The sequence below is a fragment of the Mus musculus genome, chromosome 2 (assembly GCF_000001635.26).
Source record: "Mus musculus strain C57BL/6J chromosome 2, GRCm38.p6 C57BL/6J".
Classification (NCBI taxonomy): domain Eukaryota; kingdom Metazoa; phylum Chordata; class Mammalia; order Rodentia; family Muridae; genus Mus; species Mus musculus.
Genome location: NC_000068.7, coordinates 137,061,064 through 137,085,408, shown reverse-complemented (window position 1 = coordinate 137,085,408; position 24,345 = coordinate 137,061,064). Strand labels below are relative to the sequence as shown.

The 24,345-nt window shown below is 43.5% G+C and overlaps 2 protein-coding genes across 15 annotated transcripts in view; one reads left to right on the top strand and one right to left on the bottom strand.

Annotated features, from left to right (window-relative positions):
- Nucleotides 1–3,958, top strand: part of Jag1 (jagged 1) — a 35,070-nt gene extending 31,112 nt beyond the window's left edge. Inside the window, exons 22-26 of one of the 2 annotated variants that reach the window (NM_013822.5) lie at nt 54–163; nt 254–487; nt 703–834; nt 977–1,127; nt 1,928–3,958. In NM_013822.5, coding sequence (NP_038850.1) covers nt 54–163; nt 254–487; nt 703–834; nt 977–1,127; nt 1,928–2,385 — 1,085 coding nt within the window. In that variant the 3' untranslated portion in view covers nt 2,386–3,958. The remainder of the gene's footprint in view (nt 1–53; nt 164–253; nt 488–702; nt 835–976; nt 1,128–1,927) is intronic. The other variant, XM_011239312.3, reaches the window with a different exon arrangement.
- A 99-nt stretch (nt 3,959–4,057) lies between these two features.
- The window catches only part of Slx4ip (SLX4 interacting protein), a 190,139-nt gene continuing 169,851 nt past the window's right edge, over nt 4,058–24,345 (bottom strand). For 12 of the 13 annotated variants that reach the window (NR_149746.1, XM_030252134.1, NM_028201.3 and 9 more), the window contains 2 exons: nt 19,179–19,279; nt 13,459–17,816 (listed from right to left, as the gene is read on the bottom strand). Coding sequence is in view for 12 of the 13 variants with exons in the window: in NM_028201.3 (NP_082477.1) it covers nt 17,081–17,816; nt 19,179–19,279 (837 nt within the window). In the remaining variant the exon portion in view is untranslated. Of the gene's footprint in view, nt 5,220–13,458; nt 17,817–19,178; nt 19,280–24,345 lie in introns of those variants that run through there. The other variant, XM_011239814.2, reaches the window with a different exon arrangement.

Here is a 24,345-nt window from a genome sequence, read left to right as displayed (position 1 = left end):
CAAATTCAGTCTGTGGGAAAAGAAACTCCTACTTAAGCGTCTCCACCTCTCAGTTTCAGGGCGATCTTGCATCACCATGGGGAGAGTGATACTTGATGGGGCCAAGTGGGATGATGACTGTAACACCTGCCAGTGCCTGAATGGACGGGTGGCCTGCTCCAAGGTAGGGCAATGAAAGTTGCTGAAGCTCCCAAGTGTTAATCATGGGTGGACATTCCTGCTAAGCCACCAGTTCCTCTTCTCTCCTCTCTAGGTCTGGTGTGGCCCGAGACCTTGCAGGCTCCACAAAAGCCACAATGAGTGCCCCAGTGGGCAGAGCTGCATCCCGGTCCTGGATGACCAGTGTTTCGTGCGCCCCTGCACTGGTGTTGGCGAGTGTCGGTCCTCCAGCCTCCAGCCAGTGAAGACCAAGTGCACATCTGACTCCTATTACCAGGATAACTGTGCAAACATCACTTTCACCTTTAACAAAGAGATGATGTCTCCAGTGCGTAACTTCTTTAATGGGGATGAGAACGTGGCTGCTTGTTTCAAAGTAGTACAACAGTTTCAGAGTAGCATGAGGGAGTCCTCTCCTCCCCTTAGCCGAAATCTGTCTCTTAGAACAGACTGAGGCTTCTATCTAGCCCGTTGAGGAGACTTGTGAGCCTTTTATTTCATCCATTATTTGACATTTGTGTTAACCTTTCTAAAAATTTATAGGGTCTTACCACCGAACACATTTGCAGCGAATTGAGGAATTTGAATATCCTGAAGAATGTTTCTGCTGAATATTCGATCTACATAGCCTGTGAGCCTTCCCTGTCAGCAAACAATGAAATACACGTGGCCATCGTGAGTAGAAGACCATTTCACTCCTAATTATTTGATTACAAGGGATTTAAGTTAGCAAGTATCAGACAACAATTGCAATGAAAACATTAGCTAGTCTTGTTAAGTTTGAGTGATAACTACCATGGGTTTGCTTTTATTTTAGTCTGCAGAAGACATCCGGGATGATGGGAACCCTGTCAAGGAAATTACCGATAAAATAATAGATCTCGTTAGTAAACGGGATGGAAACAGCTCACTTATTGCTGCGGTTGCAGAAGTCAGAGTTCAGAGGCGTCCTCTGAAAAACAGAACAGGTGGGTGTCTATTTGGAAGATACCCTTGCCTGGTGACTGTGAAAATGATTCTCCTGCACCATCCAGGAAAGTCCTCACCTAGGGAATGATCTTCCAGCCATCTTAGAAGCCCCTCACTTCCAGCCTCCTGGCCCAGGCTCACAAAATCAATATTGGTATTGGCTGAGGAAGGCAGAGAGGTACACCTGACCCATTATCCCACTAGCGTGCTGTATGCATTTTCTTCTTGGAAAGCTCCCATGCATAAGAGGTATGATTTAGATCCAGTGCAAAGCCCTGGGGCACAGCAGTGCCTGCTCTGAGCTGTTGATGCTCTACAGAGCCAGTTTTAGGGTTCTAGCACAGCTGACCCTGAACACTAAACAGCATCACTGACGCTTGATGGTGACTCAGGGTATTCAAACTGACCCTTTGATGATTCAGAGCCTCGCTGTTTAGGCTGAGCTGAAATCAGGACTTCTATTTTGGGGGAATTGGAGTTGTCTGTGCTTGCACTGGGTTTCTGATGATTCTGAACTCAGTCCTAATCCTGAGCCACCGAAGTCCTCTGGAACTGGAAATAACCCAATGTGGAGTTGGAAGAAAGACATAGGAGTGCTATTCTATCCACCTGGTGCACTGAACACAGGTGTCCTAAAGACCAGCTTCTGGCAATAGTGAACCTATCTGTGAAGTTTCAAAGAGGTTCTTGTCCCCACAGTGCCCCTCTTAGGGACCGAATACAGGAAGACCACTGTTGGCATTCTGTTCCTATGGCAATAGCTCTTCTTGAGTTAACTGGTCCTTGGCTTGTCTTCCAGATTTCCTGGTTCCTCTGCTGAGCTCTGTCTTAACAGTGGCTTGGGTCTGTTGCTTGGTGACAGCCTTCTACTGGTGTGTAAGGAAGCGGCGGAAGCCCAGCAGCCACACTCACTCCGCCCCCGAGGACAACACCACCAACAATGTGCGGGAGCAGCTGAACCAAATCAAAAACCCCATCGAGAAACACGGAGCCAACACGGTCCCCATTAAGGATTACGAGAACAAAAACTCGAAAATGTCAAAAATCAGGACACACAACTCGGAAGTGGAGGAGGATGACATGGATAAACACCAGCAGAAAGTCCGCTTTGCCAAACAGCCAGTGTATACGCTGGTAGACAGAGAGGAGAAGGCCCCCAGCGGCACGCCGACAAAACACCCGAACTGGACAAATAAACAGGACAACAGAGACTTGGAAAGTGCCCAGAGCTTGAACCGGATGGAATACATCGTATAGCAGACAGTGGGCTGCCGCCATAGGTAGAGTTTGAGGGCACCGCGGGGCTTGTAGTTTCTTTAAACTGTTGTCCTATTCCAGTCTGAGGCTGTTGTTGACTTAGAATCCTGTGTTAATTTAAGTTTCGACAAGCTGGCTTCCACTGGCACTGGTAGTTTCTGTGGTTGGCTGGGAAATTGAGTGCAGCGCTCTCACAGCTATGCAAAAACTAGTGAATGTGCCCTGGTGTCCATTCCCCTGCCGCAGACACATCGGGCTCCCAGGAGCTGCCCAGCCCTAGGCCTGGAGCTTCCACATCTGCCAGCGGTCCTAATGGTGATGGCAGCCTTAGGATCATAGTTTTATTTATATTTATTGACTCTTGAGTTGTTTTTGTATATTGGTTTTATGATGACGTTCGAGTAGTTCTGTATTTGAAAGTGCCTTTGCAGCTCAGAACCACAGCAACTATCACAAATGACTTTATTATTTATTTTTTTTTATTGTATTTTTGTTGTTGGGGGAGGGGGGATTTGATGTCAGCAGTTGCTGGTAAAATGAAGAATTTAAAGAGGAAAAATGTGTCAAAGTAGAATTTTTGTATAGTTATGTAAATAATTCTTTTTTTATTAATCACTGTGTATATTTGATTTATTAACTTAATAATCAAGAGCCTTAAAACATCATTCCTTTTTATTTATATGTATGTGTTTAGAATTGAAGGTTTTTGATAGTGTTGTAAGCATATGACTCTTTTTTTTGTGAACTTTTCTCATAACGTGTTGCCTGTAAGCCAAAATTAAGGTGTTTGGAAATAGTTTCTCTTGAAAGGATGGGATAGGCTTTTTCCCCTGGGAATACTGATGGAATTTTTTTTTTTTTTTTTTTTTTTGTACGACGTCAGGTGTTGAAACACTTCCTTGATAGCATCACTTTAAGTTTAAGACACATTTTAAGGACTGACTGAGGCAGATTAAGAATTGCTCTAGAACAGGTTTCTTTCTTTCTTTTTTTTTTTTTTTTCCTCTTTCTTTCCTGCTTTAGACTTGAAAAGAGACAGGCAGGCGATCTGCTACAGAGCAGTCAGTTTTAAGGGAACAGACTGAGCTATATGACTTATGTAGCCAGAAAGTGACTGGTTGAATCTCATTACAAATATCAAATTAATTGTGTGAAGTTGGAAGCATCCCAATCTTACTTTGTAAATTCTGATTTATTTTCACCATTCGTTATGTAATGCTGAACCACTTGTAGACTTGATTTCGTTGTTGTTGTCTACTGCATTTAGGGAGTATTCTCATAAGCTAGTTGAATACTTGAACCGTAAAATGTCCAGTTAGATCACTGTTTAGATTTGCCGTAGAGTACACTGCCTGCCTTAAGTGAGGAAATCAAAGTGCTATTACCAAGCTCAAGATCAAAAAAAAGGCTTATAAAACAGAGTGATCCAGGTTCACCACCGGGACTGGGGAGATACTTGGTGTTTGTTCTATTAGTGTTATATGAACAGAAAATACATCTTTGATGTGTTGTTCCTGGCAATAAATTTTGAAAAGTAATATTTATTAAATTTTTTGTATGAAAACATGGAACAGTGTGGAGTCTTGTGAGCTTATGGAATCCTTGCTGGTTTTTCCATCCTGTGGTTGTTTGGCACTGCTCATTCTGCTCCATGTAGCATCTGAAAGGGGTGGGGGTGTGGGTGGGGGTGGGGTTGAAGCAAACAGCAAAATTTCTGAGTTCTCAAAAAACCCGTGAGGCTGCTGTGTAGGTGCGAGCTGTGGTGGGGGAGCCCCCGATTCTCTTGTCATTTGACAAGTGTGAATACTGCTGACATAGTGCTACTGGATTGCAGTGTGGAGATGAATGGTTTCGGAGCACTCACAGGGAATGCCCATTGCACAAACAGTGGTTTAAACAGCTTGGATTTGGCATTGAGCTGAAGGAGTGAGACTTGGCGCCTTCTCACTTTTTGGATTGGATTAATAGTGATTCCTTGCTGTCATTATACGCCACACCCTATGGCTTTATGTGTACGCTTATCCCCAGAGGGTCTCTTTGCCACAACGTGGGTAGTCTGATGTTAGGGTCCACCTAGTCACCACCTTGGCCCAGGGAATGAGTGTTGGGCTGCCTTACCACGCAGACCTTAGGAGCTGGGTATCCGACTTTCCAAGGGGGGCGGGGCGTGTTACAAGATCAAACTGCCTTCAATATCTGTAAATAGCAAAAGCCATAGCTCCCTGTGGCTCCAGGGGCCTTGCCCGTTCCCACACTGGGAGGTGCAGGAAGCTGGCCTCTGGTTCCTCTTCGGCAAGGGATGAGTTGTGGTGAAAGCCATGTGGACACGTTCCAGCAGCCGTGTAGAGTCATCAGGAGTTCCCTGTTTCTGGTTAGGAAGTCAAAGGTTACCTTTCTCAGAATGCTCTTTAGCAACCTAGCATCCAGGCCTGCCCACTAGCCCCTGGACTTAATGGTCTAACAAACTTGGTCACTCAAAGGTGAAGAGATATGCCCTCCTCCTGTACCCATCCCCCACAGGGAAGTTTTCTCTAACAGTCTAGGGGTTATTCTCAGTTAGGTAGCTCATTTCAGGATGGATGAAGAGTTTTAAATGTCCCAAATATCTCTGCATAGACAGACTATCAAGGGATTCAATGTCTCTTAACATCCCTAAGCTATATCCAACAGTGCTTTGTTTGGGTGCCTCACGAGGTACTTCAGAAGGAAGCAGCTAGTGATGAGTTTAGATTCCCACGACATCTTACCTTGGTGTAGCAATACCTTGTCATTAATCTCTGTCAGCAGACAGCTGGTTTCTGCAAGGTGGGGTTGAAGAGGGAGAAGCAGGGACCCTATAAGCCAGGAGACATTCTCGTTAGACAGCACCAGATTCCAATAGCATTCTGAAGTAATACCTTGTTCTGGTGGTTTGTAAACTTGGATTCTGCAGGACGCTAGAATTCCTTGGGTAGCTGCCAAGTAGTTTTGTGCCAAGGGGGGGGGGTGGGGAGGGGAGTTAATGAGCTTCTGCAGGCCTTCATTCCAGGAGGGAAGTGATCTTGAGATTCACGGATGTTGTCTTGACGAGTCTTTGGTCCCCGACATGGAGTCCTGGGAGGGCATAGGTCAGACTCCTGTGGGCACGGCTCAAAGCCAGGATCTTAATTGTGGAGAAAGAAGGAAGCCCGGGTATGCTGGGGTCAGGGGGTAGAAGAGAGGACTCTGGGAGATGTTCTAGCCCTTCTTAAAGAAGCTTTGGCAGAGAAAAGTTCCAGTCCCGAATCTCACTAGCTAAAATCCTAACGTTAGGGTATGTCATGAAATTCTGGAAAAGCATTACCCTGAAGGTGGTGGCGATTATTCTCATTGTCCCAAGTTTTTAGACAACTGGGGGCTGGGTTGGGGTAGGAGGCAGTAGGATATTTAACCTAACTAAATGCAAGTGGGATTGTCATGATAAGAAAGGCCTCCTGCTCTTTTGAATGCAGAACCCCAAGCCCAGCTCAAGACCCCATAGGATCAGAACTCACCAAAACTGGACTTTAGAATCTACATTTGTCAACAAGCTTTCTCCTCTGCTCCTTTCCCCCTTTGCTTACACACAGTAAAATTTGAGAACAAAAGTATACGCTCTTCATTAATTACAATGTTTTTCCTCCTTGTTAAATGGAATTAGATAGCCTGGAAGCGGGCTTGTTGCTAAATTACCACCTGACATCATTTTTAAGTAAAATGATTACACTGCCCCTTAAGCAAGCCATGGTCTGTATGATTCATCTTTATTAGCTGATCTGAGGGGTCAATGAGTCAAAGTTAACTTATTTAGCAACATTTCTTTGGTAGAAAGGAGCCAAAGAAAGAAGAGGGTGGGGGTCCCCACCTTCCTAAATAGTTCCTGCCTGCTTGTCTGCAAGTGAACAAGTAAGCAGCTAAACACCAGCTGCTTTTAAAGAAAAAGAAAAACAAACAAACAAACAAACTGTCCTGGAATGCCCATAGGAGTTTGAACTTAGGCTGAACGAAGCCCCACCATTTCCGTTTGGACTGTGGGCCGCTTTCTTGGCTCTCCTGGGAATGAGAAACAGGAGTTCAGAGGTTCCCGGCTGGGAGACATAAGTACTTGGGTTATGGGAAGCCTTCTCCTGCTAATGTGTATTTATACTTTGTGAGCTCTGATTCATCCAAGCATTGGAACACAGATCTGCTTCCTGAGGTTCAGTTTTTAAATAGATAGTTTGCAAAAACAACAATTATTTTTCTTAACCTTTTTTTCCTACCCCACAAGCAGCTAAACATCCTGGCTCAGACTATGTCAGCCTCTAACAATGCCAAAAAACAGCTCGGCTACCTAAGGTAGAAGGTGGCCCCTGAGGCAGGCCTTTTGAGGTTCTTGCCCCAGAAGCCTTAAAAACAAAGTTTAGAAGTCATTAGGACAATCCTGTTGCATCACCAGGACTGCATGCAGTGTTTCTGGGTGTACTAAAAAAGAATGAATTTTCCTTGGTGAGCAACTGCTTTCTGGGGGTTCTGAGAATGGCAAGTGAGGTTGTGGGCAGGTGCTTGTAGAGTAGAGGCTGTGTGGTTGCCTGGCAGGCAGGGGACCTAACACCTGCATGGCATCCTCTGAGACCATGTCAAAAGGGTGTGGCTCCCTTCCCTTGGACCTATGTTCTACCTGCACTACTTGCTCTTGCATGCCAGGCACAACCTCTCTGGCAGAGAGTGTGTTCCTTTCAAGTCCAAAGCGGCTTTTACAAGTCTCAAATTATGTATCATTATGCACGGGTCCAGTATTAACCTGTGATATGCAAGTCAGGGAAATTATCTTAGGGGAAAGGCTCTTAAATCCAGTAAGAAACCTGGATGGAAGTCTGCCTGTAGCCTCAACAACCCACTCCTCTGAAAATGTCCACACCCAGGGGACCAAGGGTTGAATTATTTATCCATGGAGCAAAACCAGATCCCAGCAACAGGAAAGGTACAGCTTTGTGTTAAAGCCATGTTGTCCTGCAGGGTGTGTGGAGCTCCTGGAGAGTCCAGAGACTCAGCTCTGCACTGCCCTTCTGATGACTACGTAGGCAGCCATACTGTCTGTCCCTCTGGGATTTGCAAAGGGAGAATGAAAAACTTTTTAACTTCATCTTCACAGAGATGTGTATGCAGTTGAAAAGCCTTCATCACAGACTTGCCAAAGGCTAGGATAAGCACTGATCTTCCCCGAGGATTCGAGAAGGGCAAACTGAGGCCTCAAGACACAGCAACAGCCTGGGCTCAAACTTGGAGCTCCTCCTTCCTGGGCTGCTTGGTTTAGGGCTTCATCTGGGAACTTAGGTTTCTGTCAGGATCTAGCCCTGGGTGATATCTCTATGAAGTGCTGTGATCAATGCTAAACAGGAAATAAACACGAAGGCTCATGGGTGCTACAGGGAGAAGCTACTGTGACATACTTTAGGTAAATTGGCATGGATTATAGTAGCTCCAAATCGGGGAGCAATGGGTGTTTTCTGCATCACAGGTGAAGTCCCAGCCCTTTGGGCTTTCCCTTTGTTCCTGGGAAGTTTCAGACTTCCTTTCTATGTTCTGCTTCATAGAATTAGAAAATGAATCGCAGGAAAGGGGGTTCTGAGAGGAAACGGGTCTCCATAGGCTTCACCCTTCCCTTGCTTGTGTGTACACACAGGTGTGCACATGTACAAACACACACACACACACACACACACACACACAAACAAATATACACAAAACTTCATGAGCATTTTCAAAACTAAGTTACTGCTGCACAAATCTCAATGGGATGTCATCTGGTAGTCGCAGTTACACAATTAAATCCCATCCCGTATGCCTACCTCATTGGGAAGGCGCCTTCTATATTATAGCAGAAAATCAACTGAGCATTTAAAATTACTAAATCCAGATCACAGGAATGAACCAAACATAGCCATGTCCAGTGAGCCACTGGTGGCTTCTGCTGGCTGGTATAGGCATGTCTCCGTAACTATACCCACAGCTCTGCTTCCGCACGGAAATGCTACTCACTTCCTGCCCTCTCTCACCAAGGCTGAGGAGTTACTTGTTCAGTTGTCTTTGACCTGTCTGTCCCTGTTGGTCATGTCAGTGGGGGCCAAATCATTCCTCTGTACGAGGTACCAGGCAGGAATGACTTGGATAAACTCCATCCTGTGGAGAGAAACATCCCCCAAGTTCAAATTGGAACACTCAAGTACCTCCAATGGGTTCCCTGTGGCTTTGTAGCACTGGAAATAGAGTTTTGCAAATTCAAATCACAAAGTAGCAGCAGAAGGCAAATGTGGATGGTCTATAGGTTTGACTAAAATGGAGGCAGTATCCCTGGGTAAAGAAAAGGGAGCAGGAAGGACAGATGGGAAAAGGGTCAGGTCTCATCATAGTCTCCTTTCTCCATCCATACCCGACCATCTCTAGCTCACTGTGAGTTCGAATTTGGACAATGTTGGCTGTAGTATAGTTACCAGGGAGGTTCTAAAATATTTCCACAAACACTTCTGCTTCCACGCTGGCCTGGTCCATGGTAAGACTGTTAATTTCACCCTCTTGGTGTTCAAGCTAGAATCTACGCTCAAAGTAAGAGTCTGGGGGCCCGGCTGCCTTTAAACCAGTAACAGCTCTCCCATCTTCATTTCTGGTTTCGAAGTTTCTCCCACTAGGACCTTAACTACAGTTTTTGTGCTTTGGGTTTGGACAGGCTTGGGGATTTCTAGAATTCATTGTGCCTCAGTTTCTTGGCCATGCAGCATTGAAAACACTACAGGAAAACAAAAATAGGCTGCTATTCGTCTTTCGACTGTAATGTGATAAGAGTATATTTTAAAAAATGAAGGTATTTGCTTAGATGAACACATTTCACAGAAGAACTTATAGGCTACAGGATCTAGTGGTGGGCCAAAAATCTGTGATGGCCTTCAAAGATTCCTGGGCCCTGCTAATTGACCAAATACTGATACAACAGTGATAGGTGTTTATAAATATAATGTCTCACTAGAACAGGAGTGTCCCCACTAATGAGGTGACTGGGCTCTTATGGTAGAGCCTCTAGGACATCCTTGGCCAGCTGGATGGTGGGCACCCTTGACCTGCTGTTGCAAGCAAGAAGGCTACAATGTAAGGAAGCTCAGGGATGGACTTTTGCCTGGTTGAGCCTTCAGATCAAATGTGACTAATATCCCAAACTTGAGCTTTGTGAAACAATGAACTAAGTTTCCAATAAGGTGTTGTAAATGATGAAGTAATAGATTTATGTGCTTTCAAGACTCTAAATCCATAGCAATTTGTTATATAGCAATGGAAAGCTACACATTCTGTTTGATAGTGACTAAACAATTCAGTGTCTGCTACCAGTGTGCAAAAAGAAAAGCCCATCCAAGACAAGAATGAACTATAGGACTTAAAACAAAAACCCCAACTTGGTGCACAATTAAATTCTACACAGTAGTGTGGTCTGCCTTTGACTGATGGATGCAGTTCTTCACCTTTCTCCCACTATAATCAGTGCCCAGTTTAGGTGCCTGGCCTTGGAGGACCTCAGAACACGGCATTGGATCAGTTTTCTATTGTTTTGAAAGAACCTGATGTTTGACTGTTTTATAGAGGTTTTCAGTAGATTGGGCACTTCGAACATGCTTTTTGTGATGGCTTTTCCCCAAAGAGCCTTTCTCAACACTTATTTTCCCTCCATGACTTCCACATTTATAGTGTTTCTCCCCCTGCTTCCTCACTGGATTGAGAATAGACTAAATGTCAAGACCAACCTTCTTCCCCACCTTGTCTTGCATTCATGTGCAAAGAAGCTGGTTTAGGTAGGCAGGCATAGCTGGTAGCAGAAGACTTAAGGGAATCTTGCAAGTTCAGAAAGATTCCTATAATACTATAGGGATCTGAGAGTAGACCCAACAAACATGCAAATCAAGAGCCCAATTCATGTACAACCGGGTTCAGGAGGCCATCAAATTTAGAAAGAAACGGGAAAGCATGCTGATTTGCTATTCATAGAACATAGATGGATGGACATTTTTGTCTTTAAGTCTTTCCCAAATTAAGATGCTTAGTTTCACAATAAATATCATAACAGCAGGTACTCTCCCCAGCCCCACTATACCTTTGTACAGAGAGAGAGCCTCTGGTCTCAGAGATAGTTTGAGCCAGGCAGAGCCCTTCTCACTGGTGAGCCACTGAGAAAGCCTTTCCATATGCCTCATCTGCATCTCCCACTGAGCAGAATGGCACAAGGAAAAAGCTCACCAGGGTAGCATTTTTCAGGGCAATATGTAAATAAACCCATGTTGCTGTTTCACAAGTTTCCAGCATCCTTGCTGAGGGCTTTTTCCAGGCTACTCCTCCTGGGATGTGTCCCAAATGCCCCAGCCTAGTCTTCCACATTCTGACTGTGGACAGCTCTGATTTACCAACTCACCTTCCTCTGACAAGAATGGATGAGCTGGGATAGGCCCTCCCAGGCACCCACAATGGGTTTGGGAAAGAATCCTCTGTGTTCTTCTCACCAGTCAGGCGTGTGAAGGAGGAACTAAAAAAGGTCTTCAGAGCCACTGGGTCTAGAAAAATTTCCAGTCAATCCATCAGCTGCCTCCCCTGGAGAAGGGGCTGTCAATCTGTCCACAGCTTAGGGGCAGGTGGAGAAAGGGTGTGAGTCGTTTTTTTTTTTTTTTTTTTTTTTTTTTTTTTTTTTTTTGAGGAGTTAGGGCTGTGTGTGCTTGTGTCTGGGCGGTGTGGTGTGTGTGTTGAGCAGAAACAGAGCAGGCGAAAGGGCGTGGGAGACTGGGGACTCCTTTAGAGAAGCGCCTCTGCCCTAAAGCAAGTCAAATCCCTGCTGTGGAGTTGCTTTCTCTTCCTCCCCTTTGAGTCTTCTGTGTTTTAGTGACCTCTCCCCCGTGGAGGTCAGTGATCAGCTCACCCTGACACACTCGGCCTTCTGGGCTTGATTGCTGTAGAGTCCCAGGAAAAGAAGCCTCCAGCTACTTTCTGAGAGAAACACTGTAGTAAATCTCCTGCAGGAACTGGTTTTCTTTTTAAAGAAACCACCCACAACACACACACAGGCACACGCACACAGGCATGCACATATGATATGGTGTCTGCAGGGTACTGTGCAGAAAGCGACAAACACAAAGCGTACATCATCACAGAGGCCTCTCACAGGCTACTTGAGCCTTTAATATAAATCAGGCTGGGTAATGAGTGAGGTTTTAAGAAACGTAACTGGACTTAAACTACAAGGTCAGTATCTCATCCGAGGTAATCCCCTGCAGGATGAGAAAGTCTCCCGATTTTCCCACAGGCTTATTTCACATGCGCTTCCTGAGCCAAACTGGTTTAAAAGCGTTCATTCTTCCGCTGCTCTGCCAAATGCTAGCTTGAGATTCACATGCACTTTTAGAGTGCCTATTAATGATATTAACGATCATGGATCAAAGGCAAACCCCAGAGGTTTATGTAGAAATTCCAGACAATTATTTAGGCACTTTGAAAGCTCATCTTCTAAAGGAGGGTAGCAGTACCTAGCTCAGTGTGGGGAATGATGTGTTCGGATGTGTAGGGTCTAATGCAGCAGAATAGAGGAGGCTCAAAGGTAAAGAAAACACATCTCTTTGATTAAAATGCATTACTATTGATTGACACCTTGTCCCTAAAGACTTCCTACTCATTTGTCTGAAAGTAGATGTAATTTCAGATTTGGAGAAAGCCTCACCCCCCCCCCTTTTTTTTAAAGGGCTATTCTTCTGGGTCAACTGTGTCTCCTTCAACATCCAGGATTTATATAAGTATACATACTCCATTTTGAAAAAGTAGTTCTTAACTATGGCATTTCATAAGAATCATTGTTTGAGGGGCTTTAAAAGTACTAGAATGCAGGCTCAGCTGACTCCAGGGAGTTAGACTGATTTACAAACTACATAGGAGATTCCAATGAGTGCCCACTCTAGGAAGCATTTCTAAACAGATGGGGAAATTAACACATGGGTGTGGTATGCTTATTTCAGTACTTAGAGGGCTATGGGTTATACTTAAAATACTAGACAATTTTGATAGATGGAGAAACGGAAGTTTAAGTTATGCTAAAACATACATAAAAATTAATTAATGGCAAGGTACCTCCTGGGCCCAGGGTTTGCAGCTTGTAGTACCTTGCTGTTACATCGTCCAGGCTCTCTAGTCTAGACCTCCACTCCACCCCACTCCCGGGAGGGTATCCTTTGTGTGGGAATTGGCACAGTGTACCAAGATGACCAAAACACTACGAAATGGGTTTCCAAATTTTCAGTCTTTGTTAGCGTTTCATGTACAGCTCTAATTACATTTCAGAATTGGCTGACTGGTACAGGGTCACCAGGGAAATCTACTTATAAGTGACCAGAGGTCCAAGCATCCAAGATATAAGGTGATATATATAGAGAGGTGGCCCAGAACTTCAATCAGTCTTGAACAAAGACTAGATGCTCACACATGTAAATGAGTTCACTTGGGGAATGTCAGGGTTCTCTTGAAGGTGTCAAGACCATGTCAAGACACTCCCTCCCTCCAGGTCTACTGAAACTCAGACAGACATTGGGAACAAACTCATACAGTCCAGACCTTAAGGGTCAAATTTAATCTTAATGTTTCTCATTAGGTTTTCAAAACCTAAATCTTAAGGGTCAGTGGTTCAAATAGTTCCTTTATCTAACGTAACAAGATTTCCAAAACCCAAGAAATGCTCCTGGGAGGAAGGACATTCTTATAAGCTGAGCATAATTAAAAAATAACATGTTCAGAACAGGGTACTTTGGATATATATTCTTTGAACTTAATTCAGTTGTTTTTAAAGCTCTCTCTCTCTGTCTCTGTCTCTCTCTCTGTCTCTGTCTGCCTCTCTCTCTCTCTGTCTCTCTCTCTCTGTCTCTCTCTCTCTCTCTGTCTCTCTCTCTCCCTCTCTCTCCCTCCTAGCAGAGGCAGAGAGAACCAGACTTTGAGGTCTGTGTGGGCTACATAGTGTGTTTACCACTATGGCATATAGTGAGATCCTCCTACCTGGAAAGTAAGCAAATTGCACAACAAACTTACTTAAATTCACAAAACCCACATGTTTATTCATAAAACAGGTACATTTTCACAACAAAAGTGTTTTTATTCTGTGGACACTCAGTCTATTAAGCATACTTGAATGAAAGGACCAGGGCTCTCCTGGAGATTGTGGTACTGTCTAATTCCATCTGGAAACTCATTCTGAGAATCTGTCAAATTAGCACCTATTAGCACCGGTCAGCTGCCTTGGGGAGCCAACTGCACACTTTTACTGATTTTACTTCAATAAACAAAAGCGCAGTCTTTGCTTAGAATGGTTATGGAAGCCTTACTGTAGTGTGGGGACACTGCCACAGATGAGATTTACCCAGAGATATTTCAAGCCCAGTCCAAATGGGTCTCCACAAGTAGAAAACTTCACCCAAGTTCTCTTTGTCATGCTACATATTGACACACATTTGCTCCCTGTCTTGGTAAGTATATATAGAAACAAAATTAGAGGGAATTCAGCAAGTTTCTGAGAATTAATTATAGCCTGGAACTGCAAGACTGATGATGTATATGTGTATGTATATATATATCTATCTGCTTAAACTTCTCTCTTAAGTGATTACTTGCATTAAGTTCATTTTACAATGCTTCATTTATTGTGTACTGTGGAACGCTTTAAGCTATTTAAGAAAAACCAGTTTAATTTTGATTTTCTTTAAAAACTTGCTCCAACATGTTTCAATTCATCACTGTTTCAATACAGGGGAATGAACTGTCTTGTCTTGACAAACCAAGTGCAGTGATTTCCTCATAAGAGAAAAGAAGAAATTAAAACAATTTCCATATTCTAGTCCCAGCATGCTGCACAGTGCGTGTTTTGGCTCTTGAAAAGTTGCTTATTATTCAGAGGGCCGTTCACTACTGTTTTGTGGAAATATTACAGTACGACCTGCCAAGGAGCTTAAAAAACTACGAAGGCTGACACTGATCCTAGGTCATTCTCTTGGGCATAGATGCTTCCTTCCCTATGTGTCCGTCCTAGTCGGGGCTTTTTCTGAAGTCAAAGGCCAATGAGAGGTACAATTTCAGCTGAAATCAAAACATGACATCAAACATAAAACAATTATACTGAGACCCCATCATCACCACTAAGATCCACTTTGAGAAGGTCCATCCAGAGATGAACTGGATTCTTCAAACATCAAAATACAGAGACTTTTTGTGTCTTTTTCTTTCTTATTGGTGTCTTAGTGATCACTGCACATGCACAACTTCACCAAGTATTCAAGACTCATGAGTCTTGTTTTTTAAAAAATTAAATACATTTCCATACTATTCCAGCACCAAGTGCTTCTTTACACTGCACAAGTCATATGCATGTCTTGGTGAGTTAACCTCCAGTGGCAAAGAAAAGCACGTATGCAAGAAAAATCACAGATGATTCCCATACTGATCTGTTTGGTTGTTCTGAGACAAGGTCTCACTATGTAGTTTTGTCTGTTCACTAACTTATTATGTAGACCAGTCTGGCTCAGAGATCTACCTGCCTCTGCCTCCCAAGTGCTAGGATTAAAGGCATGTGCCACCAGGCCAGCCTTTCCATGTTTTTAAATTGGGGGAGGAGGGAGAAAGAAAGAAAATACAAAAGGACCTCACTAGCTTTCATCTATTGAAATGTCATTTGATAGTACATGGAGGGGCTTAGCATCGCAGGTACTGCGGAGTCTTGAGTTCAGTTATCCACGGATTGGGTGAACGCTTCCTCTCAGAATCAGAATCACAGGGACCTAAATATACATTTAATTTGGAGGATGAAAGGGTTGAAGAACTTGGTTTTGATGAAGAACTTGGTTTTGACTATCAATCCTGACACTGTCTCAGACTTTCAAATGCTAAATTGTTACAGTAATTAAGAATATAAAAACTCATACCATTCCCAACAGTAGACAATACTTCATGTCCCACCTGATAAGTAACAAAACATTGGGGATTAATTTGCCCCTTTATGCATATATTCAAGGAATTGTAAAATCATTCAAGAAACAGGACATGGAGAGGTGTTTCAAACATGCTGAAGGAAAATGATTAAGGGCAAAATTCCTTAAACATATGGCAGAGTATGGAAGCCCAGAGCTCTGCTAATCCTGTTAAAATCCATTGTGCATGAAGGCTGCTACAAAGCCACATCTATCTACAACCGTAACATACTTTTTTTTTTTTATAAATTATTGGTCACAATAATCACTATTTCCTATAATATAATGGAACAGATTTGAAAAGCAAAACACTTCTTGAAAGCATATTCTTCGTATAAGTACAATTAAGTACAGAATATGACCTTAGCCATTAAACAATTCAAATCCCGTCTATTCCAGGTCAGAATATCTTAGCTCTGTACAAGGGTGACTACTCATGCTTACATTGAGGACTCAACATCTTGGAATCAGCTCTCAAGAAAACAAAAAAAGCTAGGTGGGAAAGGAGAGGGACACCAGCAAGCAGTTTCTGGTCCTTTGAGGTTGGGGTGAGCAGATGAAGCGTCCAGGCTGATAGCTCTGGCTTCCTGTCTTTCTTGAGGACTGACTACACAACTGAAGAGGTCATTTAAATGCCCTGGGAAATTTTCCAAATTGGGAACTGGAACGGCCACTGCCCTAGCTTTGGATTCTGGTCTGTCTTAACTGCAACCAGAATATGGGGGGTGTGGACAAGGACAGGGTCAAACTTGTGCTACACAGGACACACCTCTTCCATGTCTTCATCTCAGACTGGGATGAATTACGCATACATTTCTGGTAACTCCAGATATAAGAGAGACCTAGGCATTCTGTCCATCCTATAGTATATGAACCTGGGAACAAAGTGACTCACACCCCAAATCTAAGTCTGAAGGAAGCACGGGGGTGTACATTTCCACATGTGTCGCCAGCTGATGGAAGCCATGGTAACTAGGCTGTAGGATGTAAGTTCTAGGGAGCTGTTTTCAACTTTAGTCCATTTCAGAATCACAGTTCTTCATTCCATATGTCTGAGACCCAAATACCTGCATTCCTCACAGAATCACATGCTGAGACTGCTGACTTATTCTTACTGTCAGGTACTCAGTTTGAGAAGTCAGAGGACTGCAGCCCAAGATGTGGCCAGAAGTACCTGGCACTGTCTCTGCCCCCCCCCCCCCCCCAATCAGGAGGTCTTCATAGTGATGGGGTGAGAAGGCCACCATTACTGATTTCTCCTTGGGGTCCTAGATACATAGTTTACTCCTTGACCAGTGGATGGCTCTTTGTCAATATAGTATTTTCTGGAGACAGTTCTAAAATGATGAAAAAGTAACAAGCCTGTTAGGAAAACAGCCTCCAGGAGGTGACCATGAAGGCCAATTCCAACATAAACAATTTTACAAAAAGATTTACATGTATGTGTGTTTTGCCTGGTATATATGCATACCATGCGCATGCCTGGTGCCCATGGAGGTCAAAGAGTGTGTTGGGTCTTCTGGATCTGGAGTTCATCATGGTTGTAAGTCACCTTCTAGGTGCTTGGAACCTAAACTTGGTTCCTCTGCAAGAGCACTAAGTGCTCTTAAAAGCTGAGACTTAACTCCAGCTCCTAAATTTATTTATTTAAAGTAATTGTCCTAATTCCTTCCAATACCCCAGGTACTGTATCCTCAGTTTTTCTTGCCACTACATCCTCTGTTGTAACTTTGTAGTTTCTTTCTTTTCTTGCTGGGGCCGCCCTGATCTGTAGCTAATTGTTCAGTAATTGCAGCTGAGTCGCTCTGCTGTGCCTGCCCCGGGTTGTTTGTCACAAGATGTCTGGAGGAGAGATTTTCCAAAGCATGTAGCTCTTCCTTAGCCTTGGCTTTTGCCAAATCTTGTTTCAAAAGCAACCCAGGATCTGACAACTCTAAGGCTGGTAAAACCCTGACAGCTGTGCTCCTTTCCCTATCCGCGTCCTCCGGGACTAATCCTTCATTTCCAAGAGAAACTCTCCTGCGGTGGTCACAGTCTTCCACAGAGCCACAATTCCTGTGTTTCTGCTGTGTCTTGGCTGCTCTCAGACTTTGCTTTGGACCTGGTGATGCTGACTCATAGTTATACGCAGGGCTCCTGCTTAGAAGCCCCGTCTTCAACCACTCCCCAGGATGAAGTTGCTGCTGGCTGCGAGTGTCTCCTGGCTGAGTCTGAGAAACATTTTCCAGCTTTTGAACAGGAAGCTCCTGGTGGCTCTTGGCTGCTCTTATGTCATCTTGTGCTTGACCCACAGATTCTGACAGGAGAATGGCTGAGGCATCCCTCCTCCATGGTACCACAGTAATTACTGAGTCACTAGATCTTCCCACGAGGTCCCCGCTGGGCTGTGGTTTGCTCACATCAGTGCCTTTTGATTTAGTTCTTCTCACACTAAAACAGACAATAAAGATTGTAGAGTATATGAGGTTTGCAATGGCATGGGATCCTCCAAACCCCCACTCGCTGGTTGTTACTCCTAAGAACAAGGCATGTACCAGCTGGCTTCTCAACACCCTGGCATATCTAGGAAATCCCCAAAGTGTATGGTGAATACTGATTGTATTAAGTAATAACATCTACATTTTCCACTAAACTATGATATGTTCTGAATTTTCATTATTGGTTCATCAATGGAATCACAATGAATAATTTTTAACTAAAGCAAATAGATATCCATCTTTAGATATTAAAGGCAAATAATGCCTGGGGTTGATATACTGACTTTTTGTGGGAGAAAATGCTTAGATACATCCAAAACACAGTATGTTTGTGCATACTCATGCATATGCAAAAATATGCACACATACAATTTCTATTTGTAAGTAAATACTAATCTGAAAATTCCCTTGTGATACTTTAAGGTATTATGCAGCAGGTGCTGGCTTATTCACCAACCATATGGGAATAAGCCTCAGTTAATCAGACTTGGTCAGTCCTGGAAAAAAATTCAGACAGTTAACATTAAACAAAGTATAACTCTAACAAACAGTGTATGTATCTTCTTTATCTATCATCTGTCTGTTCATCTGTATGTCTCTAACTATACATGTATGTATCTATGTCTGTCTGTCTGTCTGCCTGTCAGTCTGTCTGTGTCTCTCTCTCTCTTCTTCTCTCATCTAACCTTTTTCTTCCACAGGATACATAATAAGTAAGACAAACTTTACTTAACTATAAAACAAACTTCCAGGGCAAGACAGGAACTTCACAAGAAACTGAGAGACTTAAGCCCTTAATTTTGGCAAAGAGTTGACAACAATACATTTACAAATAGCATGAAACTTCTTCAGCCACTAAATTCAAGCATTGAAGCTGGAATATTTACTTTGGCTAAGCTTTGTGGAAAAAAACCATAAATATGTTGTTGTAAGGGGCCTGAGGGCTGTCATAATTACATTATAGTCAGAAGAAGCATCTTACAAAAGGAATGGAGTTTTTAGGTCTGTCTGCAGTTGCCTCAAGAGCTGTGTGAAACACACCACCAGTAGGTGCTTTTCATCTTCAAAGAGCTTGGAATTAATCACTTCTTGCAACACACCTGTGAAGCAAGGAGTCTATTCCCACTATCCAGAAAGCAAGAGCAACAGGAAGGTGGGAAGGACATGCGTTAATAAATGGCTGTGGGCAGAGCCAACACAGAGGGGCTTCTGACTGGGTTCCATACACACTGTCATTAAGTGATCACTCTTCTAGTGATACAACTGTCCTCCCAGGCAGTCAGAAAACGAGACACAGGAAACATGCTGGACTTACATTTCCTTCAGAGCGTTCCTCTTGAGCTTTGTACCAGGAGACGGTGAACTCTCTGCACACTCAGGAAAATAATCAGACACTCCATGGAGGGCTTTTTTTGTCTAATCCAAAAGATAACAAAGGTTCAAACAGGAGTCTATTAGCTCAACACCAGAGAAAACAGTTTCACTAGGAAGGCTCAGATGGACAGCTTTACTTTGTAAATACTAAATAAAAGAGACTGCTGTTCTTGGCTGTTTCGATGCTTTCGGTTGGGTAGTTGCTGTTGTGGGTCACAACTGCTTTTGTATTCTTGTCTACTCCATTCATGCACTAATATGTACCATACAAAACCATAATGTGAAACTGCGAATCCCAAGCCATCTAGAACAATATCTGGTAACTCTGTGGCCCCTGAACTCCAAAGGGCAGAGTCTCTGGGCCAGTGGCAGCATACCTCGAGAAGACAATGCCAGCATCCTGACAATCCTGAGATTTTCTCCACATTTCCCTTACTTACCAATATAGCCTCTGTTAACCTTAAAACAGTATCAACCTATACCTTTTAATATTGGAATTTTTAAAAAATGGAGGTTTTCAATATTGGTTATCTTCCAAACAAACAAATGAAAACAACAACAACAACAACAAAAGAACTTAAGGGTGTCTGCCTTTTTATAGTAGTCACAGCTATGTTTATACACAGATTATCTGCCTTTAAAAAAACATAACCATGAAGTTTCATAAAGAGGTAATTACAAAATTTAAAAGTCTGCCAACCTTTGCCAGAGCTGAGCCATGTAATGTTTTTGGAATTTCTTCCCTTAGGTTAGAAGCTGATAGTTCAGATAAGGTGTTATCAGCTCGTATTGTCTAGGATACTAAGCATTCTTCCACATCAAATCCCTATAAAAGGTTGTGACCCATGAGGCACAGTTTGGTACCTATTACTAGGTCTTTGTTTGAAGTGGGCTTCCTTAGGGGATCAAGTGATAGTGCCTGGGATTCTGGAGGATGGCAGTCAGTTGTATTATTCCAGTGTATCTCAAAAGCCTTGCTCTAATTGGACTTCACAATACAATTTAGGAGAGTCCATCAACTCTCAGCTATGACTGTGGCTTCAGACCTGGGCTAGGACCTTTCAAAGGCATGCCCACTTGTAACCTAAATTGGTTTTAATGGTCAGTGAACAAAGTATAACTGCCTTTATTGGATTATACTGCATTGTAATAGGTCATTTTTTAGTTTGTTGTTTCCTAATATTAATTTTTGGAAAAAGAATACTTCAAGTCAAGTCAGAGGCAGGAGGCAAAAGAGGGGAGGCTGAGAGATTCGGAGCGATGGAGATTTATGTGTGAAACATTTCTAAACATGTCCTGCATGCCCTGTAAATACAGTTGATTTCCCCTCATAGCCACACCCTGTAAGTGCTGTATTTTCAGAGCTGAACAATTAACATAAGGAGCATGAGTCAGGCTTTGAACAACTCTGTGGGAACCAGAAAGCCTTTTGCTATTAGGAATGATGTAAATTCCCCAAGGCTGGAAGAAGCCCACAATGGAAGGCAGACAGGGTCATAAATAACAACAATAGGTTCTGCATCCACTGTATCAAGTGTGGTACAGCGATAGCGACAGGCTCTTCAAATCTCAATCTGTGTGGATTCAGCCGCTGACTTAGTTATGTCTAAAAAGTACATGTATTTCCTCTGGGAACTTCAAAAACCTCTTTAAGAAATACAGCAGTCTATTCTTGTCTTAAAGCCCTCCAACAACGGGGTCAGGGGTGACTTTGGAATAAAAGTGACAGGGGATGGGGTTGGGGGGGTGTCCAGTTCAGAAGTATAAAACCTGTGACTTCAAAAATGAGAGTGGGGGAGAAAAGGGGAGGAGAGGGGAAAGGAAGGAGGCAAGATGGAGTAAGAAAGGGGAAGGCAGAGAGAGAGAGAGAGAGAGAGAGAGAGAGAGAGAGAGAGAGAGAGAGAGAGAGAGAGCACACACACACAAACATAGACACACTCCTGAGTATACATACACTCAGCAAGGCTGGTCTATAGCTTATAAATCCATACCACATTTGGCACTTTGATGAAGGAGACATATTTACATTTGTATGAAGACTGGGTGGGCAGGGAAAAAAGTGATTATTCTCCTGCCTCAGTCCTTGAACTGTCAAGACTCATTAGACCTCTCTTGTCCATACATTTCTAGGGTCAGTTCACATCCCTTTGTTACTAAATCACAGCTTGTGGTCTCTAGTGCTGTCCCCTTGACTCACTATCCTAAAGCAGCAGCCATCATCTGGGAATAGGATTTCCCAAAGAGATTTTCTCCTGATTACTGCATTTCTAATCTGGAATAAAAATGAAATCTGACTCTTATCCATAGACAAGCTGCAAGCAGATGGAGCACGCTAGTCCAGCTGAACTGCTGCTAGAGCATGTAGGGCTGATACCACTACTCTTTAGATTTTGCCTGAGCAATGAGCTGACTTCTGCAAGGAATACAGACAAATCTACCATATTCAAAGAGGCTAGCAAGTGTTTAACTCATTCAAGTTCAGAGAAGGCATACTACATAGGTCAGGTACTTAGGGAGTAGACTAACCAGGAGGGAACTTCACAACCATCTGGGCCAAGGACAAATTCTGTGAATATCATTTCTTGGTACACTCTATTCCTAACCACTTAACCAATTCCTACCACTTCTTTTTGTTACAATTTGGGGTTCTGCATTTACAGTTTTCTATCTGAGCAAGTATAACAACAGAAGCAGGACAAGCTACTGCATCCACAAGTCTAACCTGGGAAAGTACCCTGCTGTCAGTAACTTATGCAGTCCAGGTAGGTCTTAGGCAAAGGGGTCAGGCTTCTTACTATCTCTCCGGAGACCAGTGAATACACTTCAAGGTTGAAGGCAGCCCAAGTATGTCCCACTACACAGATCCACAGGAAGGCTGAGCAGGCAAAGTGTGAAAGTGCAACAAGGAAGGACATGTTGTCTGCTCGGATCTGGGGAACCTTCAGTTCCTGAACTGAAAGGATGAAGGAGGGCATCCCCACCAAAGCAAGGTCGACAGCTAGGCCATGCTTGTTACACACAGGTTTGAAATGTCCTTGAATTACTGGTCAATATTCAAGCTAACAGAGCACCTGGAAACTGTGAGGAACCTCTCAGCATTCATCCCATGCTGACCTGACTCACTGAACAGCAATTTTGAACATTGTGGGGTAAATGAGAAAAGGAGATTAAAATGGCAAAGAAAACCCCTGCTTGCTCCTGAGTTAGGACCTCCTCCTCAGGGAGTGTGCAAGACCAGCGTGGACTCTAGCAGAAGAGGCAACAAGGCAGGCCCCTCCCCCGCCCCTTTTTTGAAAAGAATCCTAGGATTCATTTCGTGGAAGTTCTGATTCACAAGGTCTGAGGTGGGGCTAAGAGATCTATATTTAGGTTCCCAGGTGATTCACACTCTGCTGATATACATGAAACAAAATTCAAGAAAGAAAGCACTAGAAGAAATGAACTTAACCTGGTCCAATGAGACAGCCAAGACTTTGCAAAGTGTGCTGGTGTAATCCAGCAAAACCACCTTGGGAGCTTGTTAAGAAATGGTACAGATTCCACCCAGAATCGACTGCATTTGTGTCCCGAGGGGCTAGGGTCAGGGAAGGTATATTTTAGGCAAGATCCCCAATGATTCTTATACCCAGCAGAATTAAGGAAGTGCTTTAAAAACACATGGTACTGGTAACTGAGCTGAATCTAGCAGACTGATCCAATAGTCATAGTAGAATGATCAATAATGATCACTGAACTCTGGCAGACAGAGCCTGGAGCCCTTAGTAAAAAGCTATACACCAAAAAGAAAAGGCCTTGTTTCATGGAGCTTCTGTCAACAGGAGAAATAAACAAACATACAACATGGTTTGTCCCCTGCTCCACCACCCCCGCCAAATTCATCTATTGCCAATGTCAATGTTAAGAGATGATTTGAGTTGTGAAGTTTTGTTCTCATGAGTGACATTAGGTTCCCTTAGAGAGATCAACAGAGGAAGTTCATACTGGCCCTTCTGTCTTTCATCACATGACGACGTGTTCCCCACCTCTTTCAGATGATAGAGCAGTGAAGTACCAATTTGGAAGCAGAGATCAGATTCTCCCTACACAGAAAAGCCAATGGTCCTTGTTCTTGGATATCTCAGCTTACAATTCCACAGAAAACAGTTCTGTTCTTTAGCTGCCAATGCAAACTGAGGAAATCCTCCCAGATGGTGTCCAAAGCCACTCAGAAGAGATCTACAGGGGAGTGAGTTTGGATAGAAAAGGTACAAAGTTCAGAGCAGAGACAGAAGGAACGGCCATCCAGACACTGCCCCACGTGGGGATTCATCCCATAAACAACCACCAAACCCAAACACTATGGCAGATGCCAACAAGAGCCTGCTGACAGGAGCCTGATATAGCTGTCTCCTGGGAGGCTCTGCCAGTGCCTGGCAAATACAGAAGTGGATGCTCACGGTCATCCATTGGATGGAGCACAAGGTCACCAATGAAGGAGCTAGAGAAAGTACCCAAGGAGCTGAAGGAGTCTGAAGCCCCATAGGAGGAACATCAATATGAACTAACCAGTACCCCCCAGAGCTCCTTGGAACTAAACCACCCATCAAAAAAAACACATGGTGGAACTTGTGGCTCTAGCTGCATATGTACCAGAGGATTGCCTAGTTGGTCATCAATGGGAGAAGAGGCCCTAGGTCCTATGAAGGTTCTTTGCCCCAGTATAGGGGAATGCCAGGACTGGGAATGGGAGTGGGTGGGTTTGTGAGCAGGGGGAGTGGGGAGGAGATAGGTGATTTTCGGAGGGGAAACTAGGAAAGGGGATTACATTAGAAATGTAAATAAAGAAAATATCTAATAAAAATATTTTTTAAAAAAGGTATATGAAAAGATGCTGAAGATGCAGTAAAGGAGACAAAGGAACCACTGGTAAGGAAAGAGAACCATAGTGTCCTCAAAGGGAAGAAGAGAAGAGAAATGAAACATCAATGGGTGTGCTGCTAAGAGAAGGACGCAGGCCCTTAGACCACAGCAAAAGCGAACGCTACCTGGACAGGAAGTAGCTGTTCAGGGTAAAAGCTGAGACTTAAGCAACTACAATCCTACCATAGGTGGAGGGAAGTCGAGATGAT